General features: G+C 40.7%; 1 protein-coding gene across 2 annotated transcripts in view; it reads left to right on the plus strand.

The window, feature by feature from the left end:
- The window catches only part of LOC134349406 (slit homolog 3 protein-like), a 674,478-nt gene that overhangs the window by 403,429 nt on the left and 243,610 nt on the right, over positions 1-27,439 (plus strand). For both annotated transcript variants that reach the window (XM_063053662.1, XM_063053663.1), the window contains one exon: positions 5,650-5,721. In XM_063053662.1, coding sequence (XP_062909732.1) covers positions 5,650-5,721 — 72 coding nt within the window. The remainder of the gene's footprint in view (positions 1-5,649; positions 5,722-27,439) is intronic.

Below are 27,439 nucleotides of genomic sequence, written 5' to 3' on the forward strand. Positions count from 1 at the left end.
AGAAAGGCTCAGTATTACATGTGAGTGATGAGGTCATGTAGCTCTCTGGAGGTAGAGTCAATGTTGGTTGAATGTGAAAGTAGCAGAGTTTCTGGAGAAATAGCATAAAGTAGTAGAGTTTTACAGCCCAGAAACAGAGCTTTCAACCACCACATCCTTGACAACTTTTTGTTTGTCCATCTACAATAATCTCGTTTGTCTGTGTTAAGTCATAACCTTCTATGTATTGCCTATCTCTTGAAGTATTAATTGTATTTGACTCTATCACCTCCTCAGAGAGCAAATTCCAGAATATCAACCACTCATTGTGTAAACAAACTTATCCCTCAGATCTCCTTTAAAACTCCTTCCTTTCATGTGAAATCTATACCTTCTTCTTTTTAATATCACTACAACTGGAAAACAATTCTGAATATGTATCCTGTCCATGCCTCTCACAATTTTATATACCATTATAAGGTCACACCTCAGCCTCCTGCAATTGAGGGAAAACAATAAAACTTAACCAATATCTCTCCATAACAACATCCTGGGGGAATCTCATTTGGAGTTTCTTCAGCGCAATTACATCTTTCCTACAGCGTGGTGACCAAAAATACACACATTACTCCAAGTGTGTGCCAACCGATGCTTTGTAAGGTTTAGCATAACGTCCCAAATTTCACATTCTATGACTTATCCTATGAAGGGAAATGTGCCATAGAACTGATGCTCTGATGCAAGATCTGGACTTGAAGCATTGAATTGTCCTTCTCTCCCATAGTTGCTGTCCAGCCTACTGAGTTCCTCCAGCAGTTTGCTTTTGCTCCAAGTCTCTTGATGCCATCCATATACCTTCATCGCCCTGTCTCTAGGTGTTGCCATTCTCTGTGGATGTGAACTTCAGGGTCCCTCTGTTTGTCAGCATCCATTAGTGTCTATGAGTAGTTAGATCAGGTCATTCCATGACAAAGCAATGACAGCCATTCTTTATGCAAATGAGCTTAACTATGACACTGGAAGACTGAAAGCAAGTACCATCCTTTTGTTAAATTTCATAGTAAATCCACGATTCCAACATGAACAAAAAAAAATCCTAGCACAGAAACAAAAAGGGAACAAACTTACTCTTTGCTGGAAATATTTGCCATTTTGTTCTACTGAAGGTTAAACCTATCCCTTCAGTTCTTTGAGAACAAAGTTTTGGATTCAGGGCTATGCTAAATATAAGAGCATAAGACCATAAGATATAGGAGCAGAATTGTGCCATTTGGCCCATCGAGTCTGCTTCACCATTTCATTATGACTGATCCATTTCCCTGTCAACCCCAGTCTCCTGCCTTCTCCCCATATCCCTCCAAGCCCTGACTAATAATGAATCTATTAACAAAATTGAACAAATCTAGCAAACAAAATTATCTATACAAAGAGCTGGCATTCGTACAATGTGCCAAATACTATATGATCCATGATCCCTTTGTATACATCTTCTGCTTTTATATCACACCTTTATTTTTTTCTGATCATCAACACATTGTAATACATTGTTTTATTCACACTGTGTTTGGTTGGTCCCCACAGCATTTTGTTCACAATACACTTGCTGAACACTATTCAGATTTTGACAAGCAAGCCATTTCTGGTCAACATTACACAGTCTAAAACAAAGTGAAGCTCATATCAAGCTGCTCCATTAGACATTCCCCATGGTGAGTGTAGGGCTTACATTAGGCACAATGAGCTTGGCCATTCCGTGCTGCAACAAAACTTTTTTTGAATGAGTGCATCGATTTGGCAAAAGGTTTAAGAACTATTGTTGACAGTAATTACATTTTGCTAAATATGCCTTTATTTACATTTTGGTTTTCTGTGAATTTCATGCCTCTTTATCAACCCCTACCTGAGAAAACTGACAAAGTTATTATCTATTGCTACTTCACAAATGTTGCCATGGTGGCGTAGCAGTTAATGTGTCGCTATTACAGCTCGGGGCAGTCAGAGTTTGGAGCTCAGTTCTTTAAGGAGTTCGTACATTCTCCCCGTGACCACATGGGTTTCCACTGGGTGATCTGGTTTCCTCCCACAGTCCAAAGACATACCGGTTGATAGGTTAATTGGTCATTGTTAATTGCCCTGTGATTGGGTTAGAATTAAATAGAGATATTGATGGGCGGTGTGGCTTGTTGGCCAGGAAGGGTTTGCTCCATGCTTTAACTCTAAACAAACAAGTAAATAAATAAATATAATTAAACGCTGGAGGAACTCATCTTTATTTCCCTCTATAGATGCAACCTAACCTACTGAATGTGCTGCTCTAGACTGCATCTACAGTATACTTTGTGCCTATTGGTTTGAAAGGGACTTGAGGAGGCCATTTTCATCTTGATGAATGATTATTGTTATAACAATGGGGAACCATGTGAGGTTAGCACGTCATTATTACAGCTGAAGTCGTTCTGGAGTTTGGAGTTCAATTTTGACGCCATTCTCTAAGGAGTTTGTACGTCCTCCCTGTGGAATGTGTGGGTTTTCCCCAGGTGCTCCAGTTTCATCCCACAGTCTAAAGATGTACTGGTTAGTAGATTAATTGCTCATTGTAAATTGTCCCGTGATTAGGTTAGGTTAGGGTTAATTGGGTTTGTCAGGCGGTTGCAAGGGTGGCGTGGCCCAAAGGGCTCTATCACTAAATAAAAAATAAATTAAATAACTTATTGATAAACTAATCAAATCATTTAAAAAAGTTTAAGAATAAAGTTAATATTCTATTATTTCTCAGCACCATTCATAAAAATAGTAGATTAAATGAAAGATTAAAATTGTGTAGGATCACTGATTATTTAATTCAAGGCCTCAGACTGTCCCAGAAAATTTGGCTTTGGATGTATTATCCTACGTCAAACACACAATTACCATCCCAGCCGATGCTCTTCTGTTAATAAGTAATTCCTACCCATTCAAGTGAAGAAGATCAGATACCAAATACTAGTTTGCATTCTCTACTCCAAAACCCTTCTCTGCCCCCAAAGCAGATAAATCCTCCTTCCAATGCTTCCAGCAATATTCTCAACAACCACAGGCTATTCATTGTAGTTATAAAGGTTAAATACCCAACCGCTTCAAATTTTTCCTGGTCCTCAAACATGTCTCACCAATTCATGCATTTGATCTTTAGTATGATGAAAGACCCTGGTGACTGTAGTCATTATGATGTTATAACACTGGTACTCCCCAAGGTTGTACCCTCAGCCCCCTACTCTTCTTCCTTTACGTGACCATATTCTGCTCTAATTCTATCTACAAGTTTGCAGATGATACCATCGTAGTGGGCCGTATCTCAAATAGTGATAAGTGGGGGTATGGGAAGCGGCAGAGAACTTAGTAGCATGGTGTCTTGACAACAACCTTTATCTCAGTGTCAGCAAAACACAGGGGATGGTGCATATGCTCTCGTTGGAAAGTTGAGAGCTTCAACTTCCTGGGAGTGAACATCGCCAGTAGCCTGTCCTGATTCAACGAGCTAAGAATGCTCACAAATGCCTGAAGCTAAAGAAATTTGACATGTTGTCTTTGACCCTTACCATCCTGTCTGGGTGCATAACTGCTTTGTACGACAACCGCTCTGCACAGTTGCAGACACAGCTCAGCACATCATGGAAATCAGCCTCCCCTCCATGAATTCTGGCTATACTTCTTGCTATCTCATTCAAGCAGTCATTATAAACCAAGACTGCGCCACCCCAGATATTCTCTCTTCTCCTCTCTTCCATTAAGCAGAAGATTCAAAAGTCTGAAGGCACACTCTATCAGGCACATTGACAGCTTCAATCCTGTTGTTGTAAGACTATTGGATGGTTCCATAGCACGATGAGATGGACTTTACACCTCACAATCCACGTTGTTATGATCTTATACCTTATTGTTTACCTGCAATGCACTTTCTCCACAGCTGCTACACTTTATCCTTCATTCGGTTATTATTTTAGCATGTTCTACCTGAATGCTTTGACCTGTATAAACAGTGTACAAGACAAGCTTTTCAATGTATCTCAGTACATGTGACAAAAATAAATCAATTCCATTTCAATTCCAATTAGTCATCGAGTCAAGCAACACAGAGAGTGATCCGTTTGCTCCCTTCTTCCATGCAGACCATTATGTGTACATTTATATTAATCCAATTTACCAACACTTGGTTCAATAGCCTTCTCTGCCTTGCCCATGTTAGTCTAGTTTGGTTCCAAGAATACTTACCTTCCTCATATCTTCCCTCCACACTTCTCTTTCGCAATGCTCACAATCCCTTGAACCCCCTCATTATACTGTGACCGTATCGTATCACTGAGTATCTTCTAATTGTTTCTACACTTTAAGCTTCAAGCCAGAGCTTATGAATAACAAATCACAAGAAATAAAAATACTGGCCTTATTGCCTGTGGTGTTAGAAATTTCTGAATCACTTTGCTTGGAAGAGATCTTTTGTTTCATAGCCCATCAAACCCATACTCACCTTGAACTGCCCTACATTAACCCTACATGAAACGCATTTTTCTCCAGACGTTCTCATTAACTACTCTACACACAAGGGACAACCTATATTAGCCAAATAACCTACCAATCTAAATATCTTTGAGATCTGGGAAGAGACTGCAGTGCCCAGAAGAATCCCTAGTGGCTACAGGTAGAATGAGGGCACTCCACACTGAATTAGGATGGAACCTGGGTGCCTAGCAGTGCAAGATATTGGCTGGCTCTACAAGCTGCATCGCCATGCCACCCTGAAAGGAATACTTTTCAAATTCTACGGCTATGTCACTCCGCATCTTACTCCAGACTACCAGCCACTACACCCACTCAACTAATTACGTTCACACGTGGGAGAACTGTGCACCTTACATGAGTTTGATCGTTGTGCAAATATTGGTTAACCGGTTCTTTCAACTTGCTCTTTCATTATATTCACATGCCAACAATGCTACTTTGAAATAGGAACTGATGCCCTCCCAAAAAAAAACCCTATTTCTTTTCTTTTGAAGAGCATACTAAGGGGAAGGAGTTGATGGTTCACTCTCAGGGCAATCTGGTATGCTTTTGGCACATGGCATAATTAGTGATTTTCAAATGAGAGTTGTTGTGCTTAAATTCGAGTGGTGTACTCTGTGTGCACCCTGCCAGATCAGTGCAGTGACTGAGTACTCAGCATTGTGTCAGGGACTTGTCAGGCAGACTTCGAGACAGCCTCCAAATCCAGGAGAAAGGAAGGGAATGAAAAAAAATTCTGGTAGGTCATCGAGGGCAACTGTGTGACCTCAAGTGATTTAGAAGCCTTTACTTTTAATGAAATGGTTTCAGTGACAGGACAGTAAAAGCCTGTAATGGATTAGGCCACCTAATGTAATGAAATTACTCCCTCTGCCTTTAAAAAACTGCGCAATTAATATTTACGGAGAGCTGATAGGCTTCTGTGCTCACTGCAAGGTTTTTCATTCGGTGGAAGGGAAAAGCAGCGTGGAGTGCAAGGCCAGAGGCAGCCTGATGTTTCTGGGTGTTGAGCTTAGTTTTCCTAGTGAAGGGTGGCGAGGATGTTCCAAGACCTTGCCTGTTGTGAAACATGGCTTTGTCTTCTCGCTGCCCCTCTGATGCATTTCTTTGTTTTTTTTATTTGCTTAACAGGCAGCTGGACAACAATCACATCAGTTGCATTGAAGATGGAACCTTCAGAGCCTTGCGTGACTTGGAGATCCTGTAAGTGGACTTAGTCCCTCTCTTTTTACCCCTCCTCCTTACCCTGTGCCTGTAGTTAGCCGCTAACATTCCCATCCATTAACCCATTCCTAGATTGCAGACTGGCTGCGTGTGCTGGAGCTGAACACAGTCAACCAGGCAGCGACCCATTACTGAGAGTGCTAATGTCATAGTCTCTTCTCTCTTCACTTGCATTTAATAAATCTTCTCAGCATGTAGCAGCCCAGCAAAAAGATACGCGCGAGTTAATCCAACTCATAACAGAAAAAAACATCGAAATAATTTGTCTAAAATTAGATGTAATAAAAGTGAGCTAAATTGAGTTGATTGGTACTGAAAGATGCAGGTGAAGAAAATTGTAAAATGAGATTGAGAGTTTAAATAATTGGCAACAATGTCATTTTTATTAATAAATTTATCCCATGTATTATGAGAAAATAATCTTCATATCCTGTTTTAACCCGTGTATGAATACACTTCTAATGATGTGTGCATTATATGAGGAAGTGTTCTTTTATGAGAGAGATATGGGTCCAAGTTTTGTTTTTGGATGCTTTTAATGTGTAGTTAAGCAAAGTCCTTGTGTGTAGGTGTGAGATGGGACTCATTATTCCTGCAGAGAATGACTGTATCTCAGTTCCAATTGCTAATATTAGAAATTCTAAACATATCAGCACATACTCCACTTCCACAAGATCTTCAGAGGGGTTTCTGGGCACATATTGACTTTGGATTTTTTCTTATTGGTCACATGTTTAACAAACTGGGCATTTTCCTGTCAGAGTCACCTTAAGTACAAACACTCCTGTGCCTAGTATCCCTTCAGGTATATGCAATCAATCTATGAAAAAAGTTACTTTATGTATTTATATTTATTGTGTCCTTTATCTTACTGTGTTTATTTTATTCTGTGTTGATTCCAGAATAACAATTATTTTGTTTTTCCTTGCACTTGTGTTCTGGAAATGCCATTAAGCAATCTTCAATCTTTATACAATTAGCTGAACTCCTATGTCCTATCATATATTGAGTTTTGCTGTTGCTGAGTTAATGGAAGGGAAGTTCAAAGATGGCAAAGCAGCCATTATTTTCATTCATCTGGCAAGATACTGTTGCTGTTGTGTGAGAAAAAACATGCAATATAAATCTTGATCAGAGGTACTGTGACATTCTGTGTTTAGTGTTCTGAGGGAAACTTGAAACAAATATATTTAAAATATTACACACCTCCAAAACCCCACCATTTCAACCATGCCCTGAAAAAAAAATCAGGGTTCTGTTCTGTTACAACACAGAAAGTCAGAAAATGTTTGTTGCTATCATTAGTAAATGGCAGAGCATAAGCCAGGAGTATGCCATTCAATGCCAATCTAATCATCATTTGATTGTAAGCTTTAAAGCTGACTTTTCCCATTTGAATTAGTCCAATATTTCTGCAGTGTGGGCAATTTATTTTTGCACTGGGATCTGCTTGTTAATTGTAAATTGGGATTATTTCTGCTTCATGAGCCATCAGATTTGCTAATCATTTTATTTCTTAACCTTTTCAAAAAAATCAGGGTAATATTTGCTCTTTCTTATATAGGCATGTTCCTCATTGGAAAGCATAAGGAAATCTCTCACTAATATTTGGCTTGAGAGATCTGATTTTCAGGAATGCTAAATTGACCTAAGCTTTTTTCTCAAAGAATGAGAAGACTGAGAGGTGACATAACAGAGTTCTTTAAAACTTTGAAGGTACTTGATGGGATACATTATAAAGAAAGTTGGTTTAATTTGAGGACAATTAAAAACCACAAGTCATAAATATAAATCTAATGAGAAATTCAGATTTTTTAAAAACCAGAGATGGGTTAAAATATGGAACTTGAAGTAAATGGAATGGTTAAGCCAAGAGCATAGATACATTTACGAAGAGTCTTGATAATGTATGAGAGAAACGTGAACAGGAGGTTATGCAGTGAGGCTTCAATGAAGTTCAAGATGAAGCTTGTGTGGAGCACTTGTATAGTCATGGACCAGTTTGGCTAAGTGGCCACTTTTCACGAAGGAAAGAAGTCAGAAAGCCATGTATTATTTCAACGTTGGCTCAAATGTTGGTGCTTAGAACATTTTTAATACAGCTTCACCCAAAATTCTCCAGTTTATTTTATGATGCACATTTCAGAGAAATTAGTCTGCTTCTCTCCTGGTCCCTTCAGTTATTTTTATGACAGTTCTCCATTTCTAATTTTCTCAAGCATGCAGGAAAATCTAGAGCTTACCTCATCAAACCTTGGAAGAGCCAAGGCAGAAGCACCTCCTAGTGTTTGTGCTTTGCAGATAGCATTCCATACACTGCACAATTATGAAAACACAAATCAAGATGAAACGTATATATGTATGGATCCTGTTAGACCCTATAAGGGTAAAATGGTAAAATGGTCTTCAGGAAAAGAAGCATTACATTCCCTTGCTGCTTCATTATTCCTCGCTGTCGATTAATCCTCCACAGCGACTGCTTACGGGGAAGGAAATCTGTCTGGAATTCTTTTGGAATTTTTGAAGCTTCTTCATAGGGATAATAATTTTGACTTTGTGGATTTAATTGGCTAATTCTAAATATAGGAATGAGTCAAGCAGAGCAAGCAGACAAAATACTTGTGTAAATTTGAAGATATTAATGTTGCTCCCGACACTGATGAAGTGGGAAGAAAGATTAACATGGCAAGGAGGAAGGAATTGAAATTGACTTTGGTGTGGTGCCAAAGATACAGTTGTGGCAACGTGACTTCATCTGCTAACTATGGAAAATTAAAGCAAGTAATGGAGGACTGAGAGATCACCTGTGACGAACAGTCACTTAAGGAGACAGATGCAATCTACTGATAAACATTCCTTAAACCCATGGCGTTTGTCTCAGAATATAAAAGGGGCTGTGTTTTGAGATACCAATGTATTAACATAAAGGATTGGCCAGTCATTCTATCCTTTAGTTTTGTTCTGTCCTCTCCTTCTCACTGCAGGCTGCAGAAGTAGTCATTCTTTCCTTTTCGCTTTGGATCAATAAACTCTTTCAGTTCTTGCTAACCCTATTATGAAAGTATTATTACCGGTCCCTTGGTCCATTTTATTGTTTGATGGGAAAAAAGCTGTTCTACCTTAGAAACTGCAGATCTTCATACTGTTGAATTCAGGTGACCCTGGTTTCAGAGGCAGGAAACATAACTGTTCCCAAGCACATTATACCCAGCAAAGGAACCATACAGCCAGTAGCATTTTCCGTGGATGTCATTTTTCCTCATTACCTTGAGTCTTTGCTTTGCCCCACACATTGAGTACCAGGTGAAAAATATGGATGCAAAGTTTCAGGATATGGCTGCAGACATTGTGTTAACTGCAAAATTGCACTATTGCTTCCTTCTCCTATCCATTTAATAGTATACATGCAAAGGGTGTTGTGTTCAGCGCAAACATACGCAACTCTCACCACACCTCCCCTCTTCACATTGCTGCGGTAAAAAAACCTCACTGATATGTTACCGCAGTGATTAATCAGCAGTGCTCGCCCTGATGTCAGCACGCTCGGCCTGGCATAAATCTCTGCAGTTGGGACTTGGGAGGGATAAACGCTGAGCGACCGAAAGGGAAGCGGCTGCAAGGAATGCAATGCGCTGATCCAACGAAAAAGAAAACTTCAATTTTCCAGATCGACCACGCTACCTTTATCTCCTCACAGTGAGCATTTACTAAGAATCCAACTGCCTGGACAGGTATGTTGCTCCAGGAATTTTAGGTTGGTCTCTACCTGAGATCTGAATTAGCTTCACGGGTACGTTTCATTTGTACAACTGATCCAAAATGCTGAATTAACTGAGGTTGTTTTTTATAAAATATATATTTGCTGTATTCATGCTCTTTCTAAGAACTGGCATTCATATTTGAAGAATGTAGACTCCTTTCTGGAAAACGCAAATTGGTCCAGCCTGGTTAAATATTATTGCTTTTGTTGTAATATTTGTTTTGTTGCTGAGTTCCGAGATCCAAATTGGTAATTGGCTCAGCTATTTCTTTGTAGGTAGAAAACTATTGTATTATGCTAATATACTAATAGTAATCATATGCAATACACAATATATTATCTGGAAGACAGATAATTATTTTTTCATTTGTATTGAGAAGTCTTACTCAATGGTTTTCACAATTTAACAAGTAAGGATATTAAGGGACTGCCAGTTTCCTATTGTTTTCACTTACTGTGGATGTGAGCAGCCATTGTACTGTCTGGCTATACGGTGGTGTTGCAATCATTTCCTTGTTTCACTTCTCCATAAAACTGGTAAAAATGAGCATCAGATGACTTTTTAAATCATTTTCTTTCAAGTTTTGCAAAATTTGTAAAAGATTTGGCTGTGTTTTTTTTAATCCGATGTCTGGTCCTTCTTGCCCCGGCACCTGCAGTAACGCCCAGCCACTACATTACGCTGCATAGACCAGACGCTTTCTTTGCAGTTGACCGTTAACTAGACCAGTTGAATGAATGCCTCGGTGATATCAGTGTAGCACGGTAAAAGGGGAAACAGACAGCCGGCGCTTGCTGTTCCTGTGCAGTGTGCAGTGATCCATCTGAAAGAGCATACATGTGGACATCAACTGCAAGCGAATTGGATCCAACCCTGATGCCTTCCAGAGTCAGACAGCGGCTCAGGCAATGTGAAAAGCATCAACAGTGAGGTCTGTTGGCTGTTTCTCAGTAAGGGCAAAGATGAAATCATTGAAAGAAAAAGTCTGGAACCTGATTGTCAAAAAACCCTTATTCTCAGAGTTCATCGACAAAATGGAATATTCACTGAGAGAAAAATCTAAATTGCTTCTTATTTTATAACCACATGTAATATATTTCAATTTAGGTTGAGGTTGCTTTGATTAAATACCTGTAAAGTTTATGACTTATCTGTACCACCTAATGTGTTACTGCTTTGTGGCACACCATTGACAGAGTGTAAGTTTAACAGTGCTCTTGATATAGTTTGTGAAATCAGCTGGCCCAGACTTACAACATATCTTTGCACCACAATCCTAAATTGATATGTACCTCTCTGATTAATGTTTACACATCTCTTTCATATCATCAAGCTGAATACCTCTCCACAGCATCTCTGCTATTGTTAATAATTGCATTGCATTCGTAACTGAGACACATGCAAATATGCAAATATTACTGTAACTATAAGTGTCTACTACAATATCAGGGAATAAAAAGTAGTGTTGTGAGAAACATAGAGGAAAATGTATATTTACAGCACAGGTTACTAAGAGGAATATGGAAAGCTGCACAGAAAGTTCTCAAGGTATCTTTTTTATTAAGAGCCATTTATCCTTGCTGTATTGGTCTATTCTAATACACATAGACAAAGTAGCAAAATATCAATTGAATAATATTGATAGGCATCAATTTCTTTGCTGAATGATTTCAGTTGATCCCTTTGCATTCACTCTGGGCTGCTGATAACATTGTACAACACACAAAATGCTCAAGGAACTCAGCATGTCAGGCTGCACCTAAGGCAAGGAATAAACAGTTGATGTTTCAGGCCATGACCCTCCATCAGGACTTCAAATCCTCATGAAGGGTCTCAGCCCCAAATGCCGACTCTTTATCCCTCTTCATAGATGCTGCTTGACATCTGTGTATGGTACTCTGGATTTCCAACATCTGCAGAATCTCTTGTGCTTATGACCATTAAACATTGGAGCAGAATTAGGCCATTTGGCCCATTGAGTCTGCCTCACTGTTCAATCATGGATGATCCATTTTTCCTCTCCTCAGCCCCACTCCCCGGCCTTCTTCCTGTAACTTTTCATGCCATGCTTTTGAACCTATCAAGCTCTGCCTTGAATATACCCAATGACATGGCCTCCACAGCTGCCTGTGGTAATAAATTCCAAAAATTCACCACCCTCTGACTAAAGAAATTCCTCTGCATCTCTGTTTTAAATGGACACCCTCTATCCTGAAGCTGTGCCCGAGACTCCACCACCATGGGAAACATCCTTTCCACATGTACTTTGTCTAGGTCTTTCAACATTCAAAAGGTTTCAATATCTACCCTCATTCTTCTAATTTCCAGCGAGTACAGACCCAGAACTATCAAATGTTCCTCATATGACAACCCTTTCATTCCCGGAATCATCCTTGTAAACCTCCTCTGAGCCCTCTCCAATGCTAGCACATCTTTTCTTAGATGAGGAGCCCAAAACTGTTCACAATACTCAAGGTGAGGCATCACCAGTACCTTAGAATGCCTCAGCATCACATCCCTGCTCTTGTATTTCTAGACCTCTTGAAATGAATACGAACATGGCATTTGCCTTCCTCACCACTGACTCAACCTGCAAGTTAACCTTTAGGGTATTCTACACAGGGACTACAAAGTTCCTTTGCATCTCAGATTTTCTCCCCATTTAGAAAATAGTCTGCACATTTATTTCTACGACCAAAATACATGACCACGCATTGTCCAACATTGTATTTCATTTGCCACTGTCTTGTCCATTCTCCTAATCTGTCTAAGTCCTTCTGAAGCCTACCTGTATCCTCAACACTATCTGCCCTCCACCAATCTTTGTACCATCTGCAAACTTGACAAGAAATCCATTTATTTCATTATCTAAATCATTGATGTACAGCATAAAAAGAAGCGGTCCCAACACAGACCCCTGTGGAACACCACTAGTCACTGGCAGCCAACTAGAAAAGGATTCTTTTATTCCCACTCACTGCTCCTACCAATCAACCAATGCTCTAACCATGCCAGTAACCTTCCTGTAATACCATGGACTCTTAACTTAGCAAGCAGCCTCATGTGTAGCACCTTGTCAAAGGCCTTCTGAATGTCCAAATGTACAACATCCACTGCATCTCCTTTATCGATCCTACATGTAATCTCCTCAAAGGATTCCAACAGGTTTGTCTGACAAGGTTTTCCCTTAAGGAAACCATGCTGACTTTGTCCTATCTTGTCCTGTGTCACCAAGTGCTCCATAGCCTTATCCTTAACAATTGACTTGAACATCTTTCCAACAACTGAGGTCAGGCTAACTGGTCTATAATTTCCTTTCTGCTGTGTTCCTCCTTTCTTAAAGACTTCAGTGACATTTACAATTTTCCAGTCCTTTGGCACCATGCTAGAATCCAATGATTTTTGAAAGATCATTGCTACTGTCTCTACAATCTCTACCGCTACCTCTTTCGGAACCCAAGGTTGCAGTTCGTTTGGCTCGGATGTACCCTTAGGTCTTTCAGGTTTTTGAGCACCTTCTGCTAGTAACTGCCCTCACTTCTCTTCCCTCTCAAACTTCAACATCTGGCACACTGCTAGGCATTTTACCATTGTTTAGCAAGGGTAATTAATTTAGATTTGGTGGCAGGCAAATCACTAGAGTAAATAATACACACAGAATGCCACAGGAACTCAGCAGGCCAGGCAGCATCTATGGACCAGAGAAAACAGTCGATGTTTCAGACCGAGACCCTTCATCAGAACTGGGAAAAAGCGACGAGAAGTCAGAGTAAAAAGGTGGGGGGAGGGAGAGGAAGTAGGTGTTAGGTGAAACCAGGAGAGTGGGATGGATGAAGTAAAGAGCTGGGAAGTCAATTGGTGAAGGAGATGGAGAACGCTCCATCTGGGCTGGAGATTGGGGGATAGGAGAGGAGAGAAGGCCATGGAAGAAAGGGAAAGGGGAGGAGCACCAAAGGTAGGTGATCGACAGGTAAATAGATAAGGTGAGAGAGGGAAATGGGAATGGGGAATAGTGAAGGACAAGTGGAGTGCCAATACCGGAAGTTTGAGAAATTGATGTCCATGCCATCAGGTTGGAGGCTACCCAGACAGAATATAAGGTGTTATTCCTCCAACCTGAGTGTGGCCTCATTGCAACAGTAGAGGAGGCCATGGTCTGACCTGTCAACTTCTCATCTCTTTTTTCCAGTCCTGATGAAGAGTTTTGGCCCAAAGTGTCAACCGTTTACTCTTTTCCATCAATGCTGCCTGTCCTGCTGAGTTTCTCCAGCATTTTGTGTGTGTTACCTTGATCGCCAGCATCTACAGATTTTCTCCTATTCGTAAATCATTAGAATTGATTGTAGTGGACAATTTAAACCTACATTTCAAAATCCACAGATTAATCAGGGAAAGACAGCTTGGATCTGTTAAAGGAAGCTGGAAACCAATTAACTTAACTGAATTCTTTGAGAGAGTAACTGTGAAGGTTGAAAAGACAAGTAGGCTGTATGGATTTTAGTGATACTTTTGACCAAGTGCCACATGGCACACTGTTTATAAAAGTGAAAAAAGAACCCTAGGATCTAAAGGAAAGTGGTAAATTTGATCAAATGCTTACTCAGTGGCAGCAAATAATGTGCGAAGGTTAATGGATGTTTTTACATTGCAAATGAGGTTTCACAGAGTTCAGTATTGCCTTGTGGCTTTTTTGGTAATGCAAGTTAGTGACTTCAAGGTATGTTAAAACAGTTGTAGACTTTACAAATTTGGCAGTGTAGTGAACAGGGAAGAGGAAATCTTTTAGCTTTACAAAGAGAGAGATGGTATTTATTTTATATATTTTATTGAATAGGCTCTTCTGGCCATTTGAGCCATGCCACCCAGCAACCCCTAATCACAGAACAATTTACAACGACCAGTTAACCTACCAACCAGTATGTCTTTGGATTAAGGGAGGAAACCAGAGATGCTGGAACAAACCATAGAATGTATAATACATGCAATATTATTGAGAAGTGTGAAGAAACAGAGGAACCAGAGATGGCTGTTTATTGACCTTAAAAGTAGAGCACAGGCAACTAAGATAGTTAAAAATCAAAAGGTATACTCCCCCTTTATTTAGTAGGGGCTTTGAAAATAAGGAGAAGGAGATCATACTCAACCTGTATATAACACATCAGATCATATCTTTAGTACTGTGTATTGTTCTAGTCACCAAATTATAAGAAAGGTACAGGACAGGACACCACTGTGCAGACAAAGGTTACAAAGATGTTCTTGGGACCGTAAAGCTGCAGTTATGTAGAAAGACTGGCTAAGCTTAATTTGCTTACTTTGGAACAAAGAAGCTGTGGGGAAATTAAATTAAAAATTTATAAAATTATGAAAGATGTGTGTGTATGTATATAGTACAAAGGAAGGACATGTTGCCCCTAACAGAGGGTCAAATGTCAATGGGTATAGAATTAAAATAATTTATGAAAGTATTAGGGAAAGAAAGGGAGAACTCTTTCACTTAGTCAGAGTCTGAAACTAACGGCAGAAATCCTAAATACATTTAAGCAGCATTTCAATTGAGTTTAAACACATAACCTGCAGGGCTACACACCAAACTTCAGTAATCTGTTTCACGTAGCAGAGAGACAATGAGCCAAACAGTAAAATTTTTTAGGTTTCCTGTGACTTGTGCTCTTTAGTACGCTACAATGGGCCAGTTTTTATCCCTCCTCTGCATCGCTGTGTTGCTCAAAGAATGTAAATCAGTCAAATATTGTGCAAAGAATTATGAAGGAGCAGATGGACATTTTATGTTTACAACTGAGGATGGATTCTGACTGAGAATGATGACAGTCATCAAATGAAATTAATTGAAAATTTGCAAATATTGGAAGGACTGAGGGCAGCATTTATGCTGAATTTTAATATTCCTCATTTGAACCTTGAGTGAGTATGCTGCTTGCACAGACATTTACAGTGATGGGGAATAGAAAGCTTTTCCTTTTGCATTTAGTATCTGTTTAAAGCTTTTTTATTTGAACTTAAATTCCTCTTGATCTCAAGCGATGTGAATTATTAAACTAAAAACTAATTTTAAAGCAGTCTTTCTGACACAAGCACGCAGAATCAGAGATACCTCCTTCTTACGCATCCCTTATGTTGCACCACTCCCTGTCTGCACCACTCATATTTGCTGTCATGTATAAGAAATGGTCACAAGAACTGACTTTTTGTGTCTGTAGGTCAGCCTAAGATTATTCCTCAGTTTTTTTTCCAAACAGAATCCCTTATTTTTCAATTCCATTTGAACCCAAAACTCACCAGATCTGCCTTTAATACTGTATAGTCAAGGCAGAGCCCTACAGATCAGGAAATTCCAAAGGTTTTTGAACTTTTCTTCTCGTATCAGTACCAAATAGCTTTGCTGTTCCGAGGTTTCTTTAAGACTATAAAACGTAGGAGCGGAATTTGATAATTCAGCCCATCAAGTTTGCTCCATCCTTCAATTATGGCTGATTTATTTTCCTTCTCAACCCCATTCTCCTGCCTTCCCCCATAACCTTTAACACCCTTACTAATCAATCTCCACTTTACATATACCCAACCATCTACACAACCACTTTTGGCCATGAATTCCACAGACTCACCACCCTCTGCAAAAGAAATTCTTCCTGATCTATGTTCTAAACAGATCAAGTTGTAATGGACTTTGCATTTCAGAAATGGATAAGTCACCAGGTCCAGGTGAAATATATCCAAAGGTTTAAAAGAGGCAAGGCAGGTAATTTGAGAGACTCTGAACAACATTTTTCAATCTTCTCTGGCTACGAAGTTGATGCCAGAGGATTAGGGAATAACTAGTGCTGTGCCTTTGTTTAAAAAGAGAGGGAAGTTTAACCAAATAATTAAAATTATTTTTGTTAAAGCAACATACATCAAAGTTGCTGGTGAACGCAGCAGGCCAGGCAGCATCTATAGGAAGAAGCGCAGTCGACGTTTCAGGCCGAGACCCTTCGTCAGGACTGTATGTTGACTGCGCTTCTTCCTATAGATGCTGCCTGGCCTGCTGCGTTCACCAGTAACTTTGATGTATGTTGCTTGAATTTCCAGCATCTGCAGAATTCCTGTTGTTTAATTATTTTTGTTATTAGCTTTACTTGTCATATGTACATCGAAACGTAGAATGAAATGCATCATTTGCATCAGCAACCAACACAGTGCAAGAATGTGTGAGGGCAGCCCTCAAGTATCGCCATGCTTTTGGCACCAATATAGCATGACCACAACATACTAACCCCAACCCAAACACTTTTGTAATGTAGGAGGAAACCAGAGCACCCGGAGAAAACCTACGCAGTTATCTGGAGAATGTGCAAACTCCTTACAAACAGCAGCGGGAATTGAACCCTAACTGCTGGCACTGTGAAGTGTTGTGCTAAACCACCGCATTACCGCTCCGCCCTTTAATTTATTAACTTCAGTGAAGGGCAAAGTATTGTAATCACTTGTGAGGAGAAAATCTTCATTTAGAATTGGCCGAGATTAATCAAGGATGATACATAGTAATAAAGAGGGTTAGTATTAGATGGTAGGGTATTTGATATTGTATACCAAGTTTAATTATAAAGAGAGATTAGCTAAACTGGGTTTGTTTTCTTTGGAATAGCAGAGGATGAGGGGAGATGTAACTGAGATGTACAAAATTACAAGGGGATTGGAGAGAGTTCATTGATAAATAATACTCCCTTTACCAGAAGGGTCAAAAATGAGTCAGAAAATTACAGTAATTAAAAGAAAAATTTAGTCGAGAGGAGGACATTTTTCTTCCATCTGGATCCTGTTGGCAGATAGGCTAGCACACTGCTTTTACAGAGTGCCTGGATGACCTCTAAAGCTACAGTTCTATTGCTGGAAGGTGGAAGTAAGCCAATACTATGAGCCAAATGGTCTCCTTTTATGTTGTAAGTTTTCTAACTCTGAACTTTTCTTTCACGAGTTTTGGTTTGAATGTTACTGTCCTAGAAATAGAGCAGTTTCAAGGAAGCAAAATGATTTGATAAAACTAAATGGTGCCAAGCTAAATGGTGATTAGATGAAAACTCCAAATCCTGGACACATTCTAGTCATGAATAGTAGTAGACAGCAGGATGAAGCTCCAAGAACACACCAATCTGAAGAACATGAAGTGCTGTGTAGATGTTTCGTCTTGGCTTCTTCCTGAAATCCTCACCCTGATGGAAATAAGTGCTTAGCCAACTCAACTTACAAAAGATGTAATAGAACAGCAGGCTTGTCTCCAGCGTTAGCCATGTCCAAAGCTGTACTGATTCAGTGCAGTTATAACACCAGCGTGTAACTAAGAATTTTGAATTAACCAACTATATTCTATCCACAAAAAGTAAGACAAATCTTATCCAGGCACTTATTGTCCAATCAGTGAAATAATTAGCAGTGTTGTTAAGTTTACTGAAATGTAATTCAGATTTTGACAGAGCCACTCGGCTCCAAATTCATCGCAATCCTGCTTCAAGCCAAGATCTAAAGAGCTGGATTCCAGAGGTGAAGCGAGTGTGACTGTTTTTGACATCGAGCAGTATTTGATTGAATGTAGCATCAAGGAACACTGCTAAATCTGAATTCAATCAGCAGCGGAGGGAAAATATTCCAACAGTGGGGTCAAACTTTGCACAAAGGAAGATGTTTGTGGTTGATGGAAGTCTTGGAATATCACAGCAGGAGTTCCTCAGTGCAGTGCTGATCTTCGAATGCTTTATCGAAGGTGAAAACCTTTCATCATCATAAGGCCATAAATGGAGATGTATGCTGATAAATGTACCATGCACATTTCCATTTGCAGTTCACCAGCAAATGAAGCAGTCCATGACTGCTTTCAGCAAGAACACAGGCAACATGCAGATATAAGCTAGAGTCTGGAAGCTGTAATGTTACAAAAGTGGTAGGGAAGGGCGAAGAAGGGCATCAATAACAAGGCACAGTCTCGTCATCTGCCTTTAACCCCTATCATCAACATGATAGTGTTGATCTAATATGAGTGCAGGTCAGAGGACAGATATCCTCCAACGTGCAACACCCTTCTTGACACCTTTCCATCATCTACAAAACACAAGTGCAGAGTATAGTAGATTGCTCACTCTCTACTTGGCTGAGTGCAGTTCTAATAACATTTAGGAAAATCTATACTATGTAGGACTAAGCAGCCCATGGTCTTGGTGATCCTTCCCTACTCTTCATCGTTAATTCCCTCCATAACCAGTTCACAGTGGCTACAATGTGTACCGTATCAAAATGCATTTTAGCTACATGGTCCAGTGAATCTGTCATCACCCCACCAAATCAAGAACCTTTACCACCAAGAAGAACCAGGCAATGAAAACAAAGCAACACCACCACCAGCTAGAGTTTCTCCTCTTAAATTGCTCACCATCCTGATTTGGAAATGTATAATTGCCCTTTTCTTACTTTTGGTGTAAATGATGGAGCTTTTTCCTTAAAAATATTGTAGGGTACTCCTCACAGAATAGACTGCAGTGCTTCAGAAGATGACTCACCATCTTCTCTGAGGCTGTGCAGGGTGGACACTGCAAGTCCGGTTCACTGATTCATCGGGGACATGTGTTGCCTCAGTTGTGGGGAGGACAAAGCTAAAGCCACAGTCTCACCTTTTGCAGCTACCCAGGAGAGGAGGCACCAAGGAATTGTGGAGGAGCCTCTGTAGGGTGCACTGGAATCCATACTGTATTGGGAACTGGCCCTTCCCGTTGGTACTCTCCTCAAGTGTTTGCTCAGTGCTGCCCTCCAGTGTTTGCTCAGTGCTGTCTTCCAGTGTTCACTCGGTGAATCCCTCCAGTGTTTACCTGGTGGAAGAACAAGCTGGACCATGACACTCAGCTACTTAGGCGATATTATTTTTTTCTTTGTGACAGTATGTCTCTCTGAAATCGTAACCATATATGCTATTTTCTCTATGTGCTATAAGCAATATGGGCTACATCTTGGCCCCAGAGGAACACTATTTCATTTGGCTCTATTCATGTATGGTTGAATAATAATTAAACTTCAACTTGAACTTCCCTGTGATACTCTCATTTCATAATGAAATACAATAGGATCAGGAGTTAAGAAAAATACACTTGGACTAAGATGTTAACTGTCCAGTGCTATCACCAGTGGGATCATCAGTTGATCTGCCACCTGTCTTCAGGAGTTTCGGCCCGCTTATGACCAAGACTCCCTCGAGGTGGTTGGCCAGCAGTGCTAAAGCACCACCTCCCACTGGTGAGCTTAAAAACTTGGCATCTGCCTCTATCAGAGTTGTTGGTCACTTCCATCCAACAGATAGTCTGCTCTTCAGGTGTCTATGCAACTACTGAAGGGTTTGCAAGATATGTATACACTGTCTGACTATCTGCCCCTCTGGACATACTTGGTCCACACCCATGCTGATCCTTTCTCTGCTGCCTCAGCTACAGCCCTGCTGGTTGACTTGATCTCTCTTCTAGTGAAGCCAAGGTCACACAGCCACTTCTGGAAAGTGAACACAATAAACCCACGGCAGCCTACTTCAAACGGATAGCATGAGACCTTCCACCCTCTGTCTCTGCACTCTGATCTTAATTCTGCATACTTGGTTAACTTGCGCTCATGGGCTTCATCGATGTTATCTTCCCAGGGGACTGTGAGTACTACTTAGTACTACTTAGGTGATATTATTTTTTTCTTTGTGACAATATGTCTCTCTGAAATCGTAACCATATATGCTATTTGCTCTATGTGCTATAAGCAATATGTGTTACATCTTGGCCCCAGAGGAACACCATTTCATTTGGCTCTATTCATGTAGGGTTGAACAATAATTAAACTTGAACTTCCCTGTGATGCTGTCATTTCATAATGAAATACAATAGGATCAGGAGAGCATACCTAACTCTGTTGTAATCCTGAAGCCAAAGCCCAAACAATTAAGCTTCTTGTCAATTTTGATAATACGAACTTGGATCAGGGTTAGATGTCTGTACTTTTTCTTGCTAGTGATGTTTAATACTGGAAATATGTTTACTGTCTGGTCATACCAAGTCTGGGGTTGACATTGACATCCTCTACAGGATGACTTGGGCTGATTTATTCCTGGGGAAGTTTTGAATAGGGCAGAGTGAGCAAGAATAATCAGTAAGTAACTTCCATTTTCAAGTTATGGCAGAGGAAAAGCTGGAAGCAGATAAAGATGTTTAGGCTGAAAAATGTTTCCCTAGATAAGTCTGACTGTAATGTCCCTGGACTGTAATAATTTGTCCCTGGCAACCACAGCAGTCTTCTGATGTGTCAGAAAAATCTCAGAACTGACTGTTGTCCAGGATCTCTTTACTGCATTGTGTTGAAACAGCTTGTTAGAGGCAGGCATTTTGGACAGAGCATTGCTGATTCAGAGACAATATTCTCCTCCAGAGACCACATGAAAGAAGACTGCAGCTCATTTCTTGTAGCATGCAAGGTAACACGATGAGTAAACCATTTGATTTGTCTTGTTTTCTTCAGAATTGTAAAAGATCAAACAACAATAGCAATGGAGTGACATCAAAAAGCTGTTTGCCATTGTGACTTCCCACCATAGTAAATCCCCACAACTCATCCTTCATGCAGCCAGTGGTGTTGCACATGCATTGTCCCCCTGTTCTAGGAGCATTCCTAATGTATTCACAGTACCTTACAGCACAGAAATAGACCCTTCAGCCAACGCAGTGTGTGACAACCATGAAGCAAACATTTGCACTAATGCTCTACAGTCTCTTTCTAGGAGAGAGTTCTGAGAAATAAGGCATAGATATGGTCACTATCATCTGGGTCAGGCCAGTTCAGCTCGCTGCTCTGTAGCATTCACCGGTTCTTTACTGCACTGAGGCTGCGACTATTGCCTGCTTTGGTAACTCCGGGCTTCACATCTGACTCACTTTCGTTCTAAATGCTACTTGCTTACTTTTGTTGTTTACACAATTTGTTTTTTCTTCTTCTTTCTCAGCACATTGGGTGCTTGTCAGTCTTTTTTATTGTATTCTTTTTGGGTTTATTGTTTTGTGGCTGCCTGTAAGGAAAAAATGTTGTATAATATGTATCTACTTGATAATAAGTATACTTTGAAGTTCTGATACTCTTGGTTTTGCCCTCAAAGAGCGGAGTAGTACTGAGAACCTGACTATCCTCATTTTATGAAATATAGTAGAGCCATCTTGAGACCACATATAGAAAGATGCATATCATGAGGCGCCTTAAAATGTTCTGTAGGTTATTACTGTACGGGCTTGAATAATGCATTAATCATGCAAAGCTATCACTTAGAAATGAGCAGCAGTTGACAAACCAGATCTTGAAGGTTTAGCAGGGGGACAATGAAACTATTCTCAGGTTGGAGGAGCAACACCTCATATTCTCTCTGGGTAGCCTCCAACCTGACAGTATGAGCATCGATTTTTCAAACTTTCCATAAAATTTCCCACATTTGCTCTTGCTTTTTCCATTCCCTACTCTGGCTCTCTCTTACCCCTTCACTTCTCCTCTCCTGATTTGCTGGCCACTTCCCTCTTATGCCCCTTCTCTTTCCCTTTCTCCCATAGTCCACTCCCCTCTCCTGTGATTCCTGTCCTCTTTAGCCTTTAATTTCCCACCAGTAACCTCCCAAACTCTCACTTCATCCGCAGACCCACCCAGCTATTTTTCCCCTCAACTGGTTTCACCTATTACCTTCCAGCTTGTACTCCTTCCCCTCTTCCCACCTTCTTATTCTGGCTTCTTCTTCCTTCCTTCCCAGCCCTGTTGCAGGGTCTTGGTATGAAATATCAACTCTTTGTTCCTTTCCATAGTTTTACTTTTCATATAGATCAAATCATTGCACTATGCATTCTCTTGATGTCGCAACCTGTACAGTACCTTGTTTGATCTTGCATTTTGCTGTTTACCCGCACTGTACTTTCTCTGTCGCCATGACACTTTATTCTCCATTTGTTATTGTCTTACCTTGTTCTCCCTCAGTGGACTGTGCTATGATCTGATCTGTATGAACAGTATGCAAGACAAGCTTTACACTGTATCTCTGGACATCCGGAAAAAAATTGGCTAGTTGACCCACTATCCCCATGTACGTGGGAAGCGGAAAGAAACTGGGACACCCAGCCACACATACAAGCTCTGCTCAGGGGTATCAGAGGTCAGGACTGAACCCAGGTCTCTGTTATTGTGAGGCAGCAGCTCCATTACCTGTGTCCCAACACAGTTGATCAGAATGAATACTACTCAGTCACCCCATGATATGTACTTGGGTAAGACCACTTGTGTCTGTACCTTGAAAAGGCACCCTAAGTCTTTCACCTACAATTCTTTCTTATTCGCACATTTCTCAGCATGACACTAGCCTTATTTACTTGTCTGCGGTATGAAACTGCCCTAGCAAAATTATACATAATCTGATGGATTGAAGACTCTGGCCTCCTGGGCAGGACTCATCTTTCTCTAACCATACCTCAATCGATGCTTTGCTTTAGGATATCTATAGTATATTAACTCTCATCTGTACTGTAGATACACAAAGTTGTTCACCTGTGCTGCACTTTCCCTGTAGTTGTTACGCTTTATTCTGCATTGTTTTAATAATGCAGAACAATACATTTAGGGTGATTGGAGAAAAGTATGCTGGGGATGTCGGAGGTGGATTTTATACACAGAGTGTGGTAGGGACATGGAACACACTGTTGAGGATTAAGAGACTCTTAGTTAGGCACACTGATGAAAGGAAAATGGAGAAGGGTGTGTGTGTGTTGTGACGAAAAACCAAGTTATCAGAAGATTGATGCTAATGAGAGAGAGATAAGTGAGACAATGGAGAAACATTCAAAATGCTAATAAGAGAGAAGAGAGAGATTAACGAGAAAGAAACACACTTCAGAATATTGACAGACCGGTTGCTTTGAACCTGAACTGTTTGAAGTTTGATGGACAGGCGATACCCCAGCAGGGGGATAAAAAGAACAGGTTCGCTAAGGCACGACACACCCCGAGATCATGAGTTAACGAGACTCTGGAAAAGCGGTGTGCCCCCACAAGTTGGTCGGAGTTGGAGGTCTGGTTCAAGGGAACTGACCCTAGACTGACAGGGTGAAAAGGGACGATCGGCGGGAACCTAGTGTGTGTGTCCGCCCTTGCCTGGGTACCGGGTTCACCGCGGAAGAATGGTCGTATCCAGAATGGAGGGGTCACAGTCGGTGACCACAGAAGACATAAAAGGGTTCACCCGAAAGCTAACTGCGAAGAACATCAAAGGTCTGTTTGAATCAAAATTTGCATTCTCTCTCTCTCTCTCCAATGGCACAACAGCGATTACTGCGAACTATACTAAGCTGAACTGAACTCTGCGTCACTTGAGACTGATCAGTTTACCCGTAGACTGCGATAGAGCTTGGTTGATTCCTATTACCCTAGTTCTGTGTACATGTGTGTTTTATCATTGCTAACCTGTTGCATTTATATCCTTACGATTAGAGTACTGTGTTACTTATTTCTTTAATAAAACTTATATTAATTTCTGTTAAACTAGACTCCAACTAAGTGGTCCATTTCTGATGGTTTGGCAACCCAGTTACGGGGCACGTAACAGTGTGTGTGTATGTGTGTATCTGTGTGTGTATGTGTATGTATATGTGTGTGTGTGTGTGTGTGTGTGTGTGTGTGTGTGTGTGTGTGTGTGTGTGTGTGTGTATATGTGTGTGTTTGGTGGGGACGGGTTTGTGAAGCATAAGATTGATCATAGAGTAAATTAAAGGGTCAGTACAACATTGTGGGCCAAAAGACCTGTACTGTGCTGTGCAGTGCTTTTCTGTGTGTTCTCTGCTCTAGTTCTATGTTGTACATTCATGTATCTGGTATTTTGGATTTCTTGAATTGATCACGATTCAGTTTATATATTTCTTGCATGACAGCACATGACATGCTAAATTGTTTCATAATGAAGTCATCATCAATGCTTCCAGGTTAATGGACATTGTGGCAAAACTGAGTTACATAAACTCTAAACACCATCTGTACTTTCATAACTAGAATGGAAACTCTTTCACAGCACTAAGGTCATGGAGATGATGTCAGAAGCTCGGATGCAATCTCAAATGTCTTGCACCCTTGAGATCTGTGCTGTCAGAGAGTGTTGTATTAATCTCTGCTACCTACTAATGAAAGAATGCAAGTCCATCAATTCTTTAGTATATTTGTGGACAACATCTGATCGGGCAAGTAAAGCCTTAGACCAATTTGAAGTTTAAAACAAAGATGTCTCTATGGCAGAGGTTGACTGTAGGTTTGAAATCTTGTAAAGAACTGTGTTGTGATTTCTTGCGAGGCAAGGGACCTGAAGTCACTTCACCAGCTCATTGTGAGTAGTTTGGGTCAGTAGATCTGAGACAGCAGTCAAACATGGGCACCTAAACAGTAACTTCTTCTTCTTCTTGGGCCTTTAGCTCCCAGTGGAGCATAGGCCATTGATGACCTCCCGTCTCCATCGCCCAAAGTCGATGGTGTGGTTGGAGTTCATCAATGTTTCTGTAATCCATTGTATCCACTGTACAGGGGATTGGCTTGTACAGCTTCATCTGAGTCTTGTTGGCCAGACTTCCCATTTCCACCTCTCACGACGGGGACATAGGGTTGGACTTTGAGAGGCAAGAAATAGCCTCCAGTGGAAACCAAGCAAGTTGTGTGTGTGGTGTGAATGGCTTGAGAAGTAAAGCAGAGAAAACCGAGTAAATGTACTGTGCTGAAAACAGATGAGGAGTAGCACAATCTACTCATCTGTCCCCTCAAGGACCTCTCCTTCTCCTTGAAATAAAAACTAAAAGTGCAATGTCATCAAAAATAATGAGCCAAAGGAAAGGAAGATGAGCGGATATAGGAACAGGATGAAAGTCTGAAACCAATATTGAAAGATGCCAAACATTCTGATGAAACCAGCCTGCTCAACATAGGCAGATTTTGTTAGTGAACTCATGGGCTCGGAGAACACAGAACATTCCCAATTATTAGCATATATTAGTATGATATCTGAGGGTATAAAGGTGCTTCCATTGAATGTCAAAACCAGAGAATGTTAGGGAATTTAATCTTCTATCCTGCCTTTAATGTGTTTAAAGTCCAATAGTGCAGAAGTTGTTCATCTTTAGGAAATATGGAAAGTTTCATCATAACCAAATGAGAGGTAAACAACATTTTGCTTTTATAAACAGTAGCAATGAAAACAGAAAAAAAATCATAATTGTGAAATTATCCTAAAAGCAGACAAAGTTATGTTAAACTGTTGGTAACCAGTAACTGTGGTAATTTCCCTTGGAGCAGTTTTGTAGTCAAGCGATGCCTAATGACCACATGTAATTGGCTCTTGCATGCTAAATGTAACTTCATTGTGGTTTAAGTAATTACATGCTAGCGTGGGCACGCAACAAAGCTTACAAGCACAGAGACAAAAGAGAATTGATGAATTGGTCACCTGACAGCAAGTGACAGAGGGAAATGTCAATTTTATTAAAGTGGCTTCTCAGTTTGAGTTCCTGAAAAAATAAAGTACAAAACCAAGTACCAGATAATTTCCTTTTATTTTTTACTGCTTATTGCTAGTATGTAAAAGATCTCCCCTGTCTCCACCTGCAATACTCCCAAATATGTCACCACAGTAGTGGAGAATAGAGGAAGAGGGCACTCCCCCCTCCCCTCCCCTTCCTCAATTCCACACTCTGACCTTTCAATGTTTCTCACCTGCCTATTGCTTCCCCCATGGGTCCATGCTGCCTACCTCCTCCCTCTTGGTTCCGCCTCCTTCTACTACCCATTGTGTTTTCCCCTATTCTTTCTTCACCTTTCCGGCCTATCACCTCCCTGCCTCCCTTCCCCCACCTCTTTATCTTACCCCTTACTGGTTCTTCACCTGGAACCTACCAGCCTTCTCCTTCCCACCCTCCCCCCACCTTCTTTGTAGGGCCTCTGCCCCTTCCCCCTGCAGTCCTGACGAAGGGTTCCGGCCTGAAACGTCGACCGATCTTTTCCACAGATGCTGCCCGACCTGCTGAGTTCTTCCAGTGTGTTGTGAGTGTTGCTTTGACCCCAGAATCTGCAGATTATTTTGTGTTTCCCTCCTCTTTTCCTTTTTCCTATGGTTCACTCACCTCTCCTTTCAGATTCTTTCTTCTCCAGCCCTTAAGATTTCCCGCCCACCTGGCTTTACCAAACACCTTACAGGTAACCTCTTTCCCCTCACACCCCCACCTATTTATTCTGGCATCTTCCCCCTTCCTTCTCAGTCCTGATGAAGGGTTGTGCCCCGAATCGGCTACTGTTTATTCATTTCCATATATGCTGCCTGACCTGCTGTGTTCCTCCAGCATTTTGTGTGTGTTGCCTCAGATCATTCAAATTCATGCTCTTAAAATTGGAGCACAACATCATATTGATAGCTAAGTATTTAATCAAAAATGCACCCATATCAGGGAACAGAAGGAAGCTTATTGTGATCCACCTCATTATGCTCAGTGAAAGTGTGTGTCTGCGCATGTGTAGCAGAAATGGCAAATAATGTGGGAGGACCTGTGTGTAATGCAGCAGGAGATGCATCTGCTGCAGTATTAATGCCTGGCTGATCCCTGATTGTTTTACCTGTTTGGATTTAAGCTTAGGTTGCGAACTTAAAAAAGATATTTGTATTCCAAGGATGGTATCTAACTGTTTCAGGGTTGACAACAGATAAGTGGAATAATAGGTTAGTGTCTGGGGCAATTGAATGGGGTCCTGAGGCAGTGCAAGTTCAACCTTTCCCTGTTATAGGGAATCCACACTATCTCTCATCTCCTTTTAGCCTTTGGCTCTTAGGCTTCTCCCCCACCCCCCTTTTCACCCAACAGGAAAGCCATAGTGCTTTC

The sequence above is a fragment of the Mobula hypostoma genome, chromosome 7, assembly GCF_963921235.1.
Source record: "Mobula hypostoma chromosome 7, sMobHyp1.1, whole genome shotgun sequence".
Classification (NCBI taxonomy): Eukaryota; Metazoa; Chordata; class Chondrichthyes; order Myliobatiformes; family Myliobatidae; genus Mobula; species Mobula hypostoma.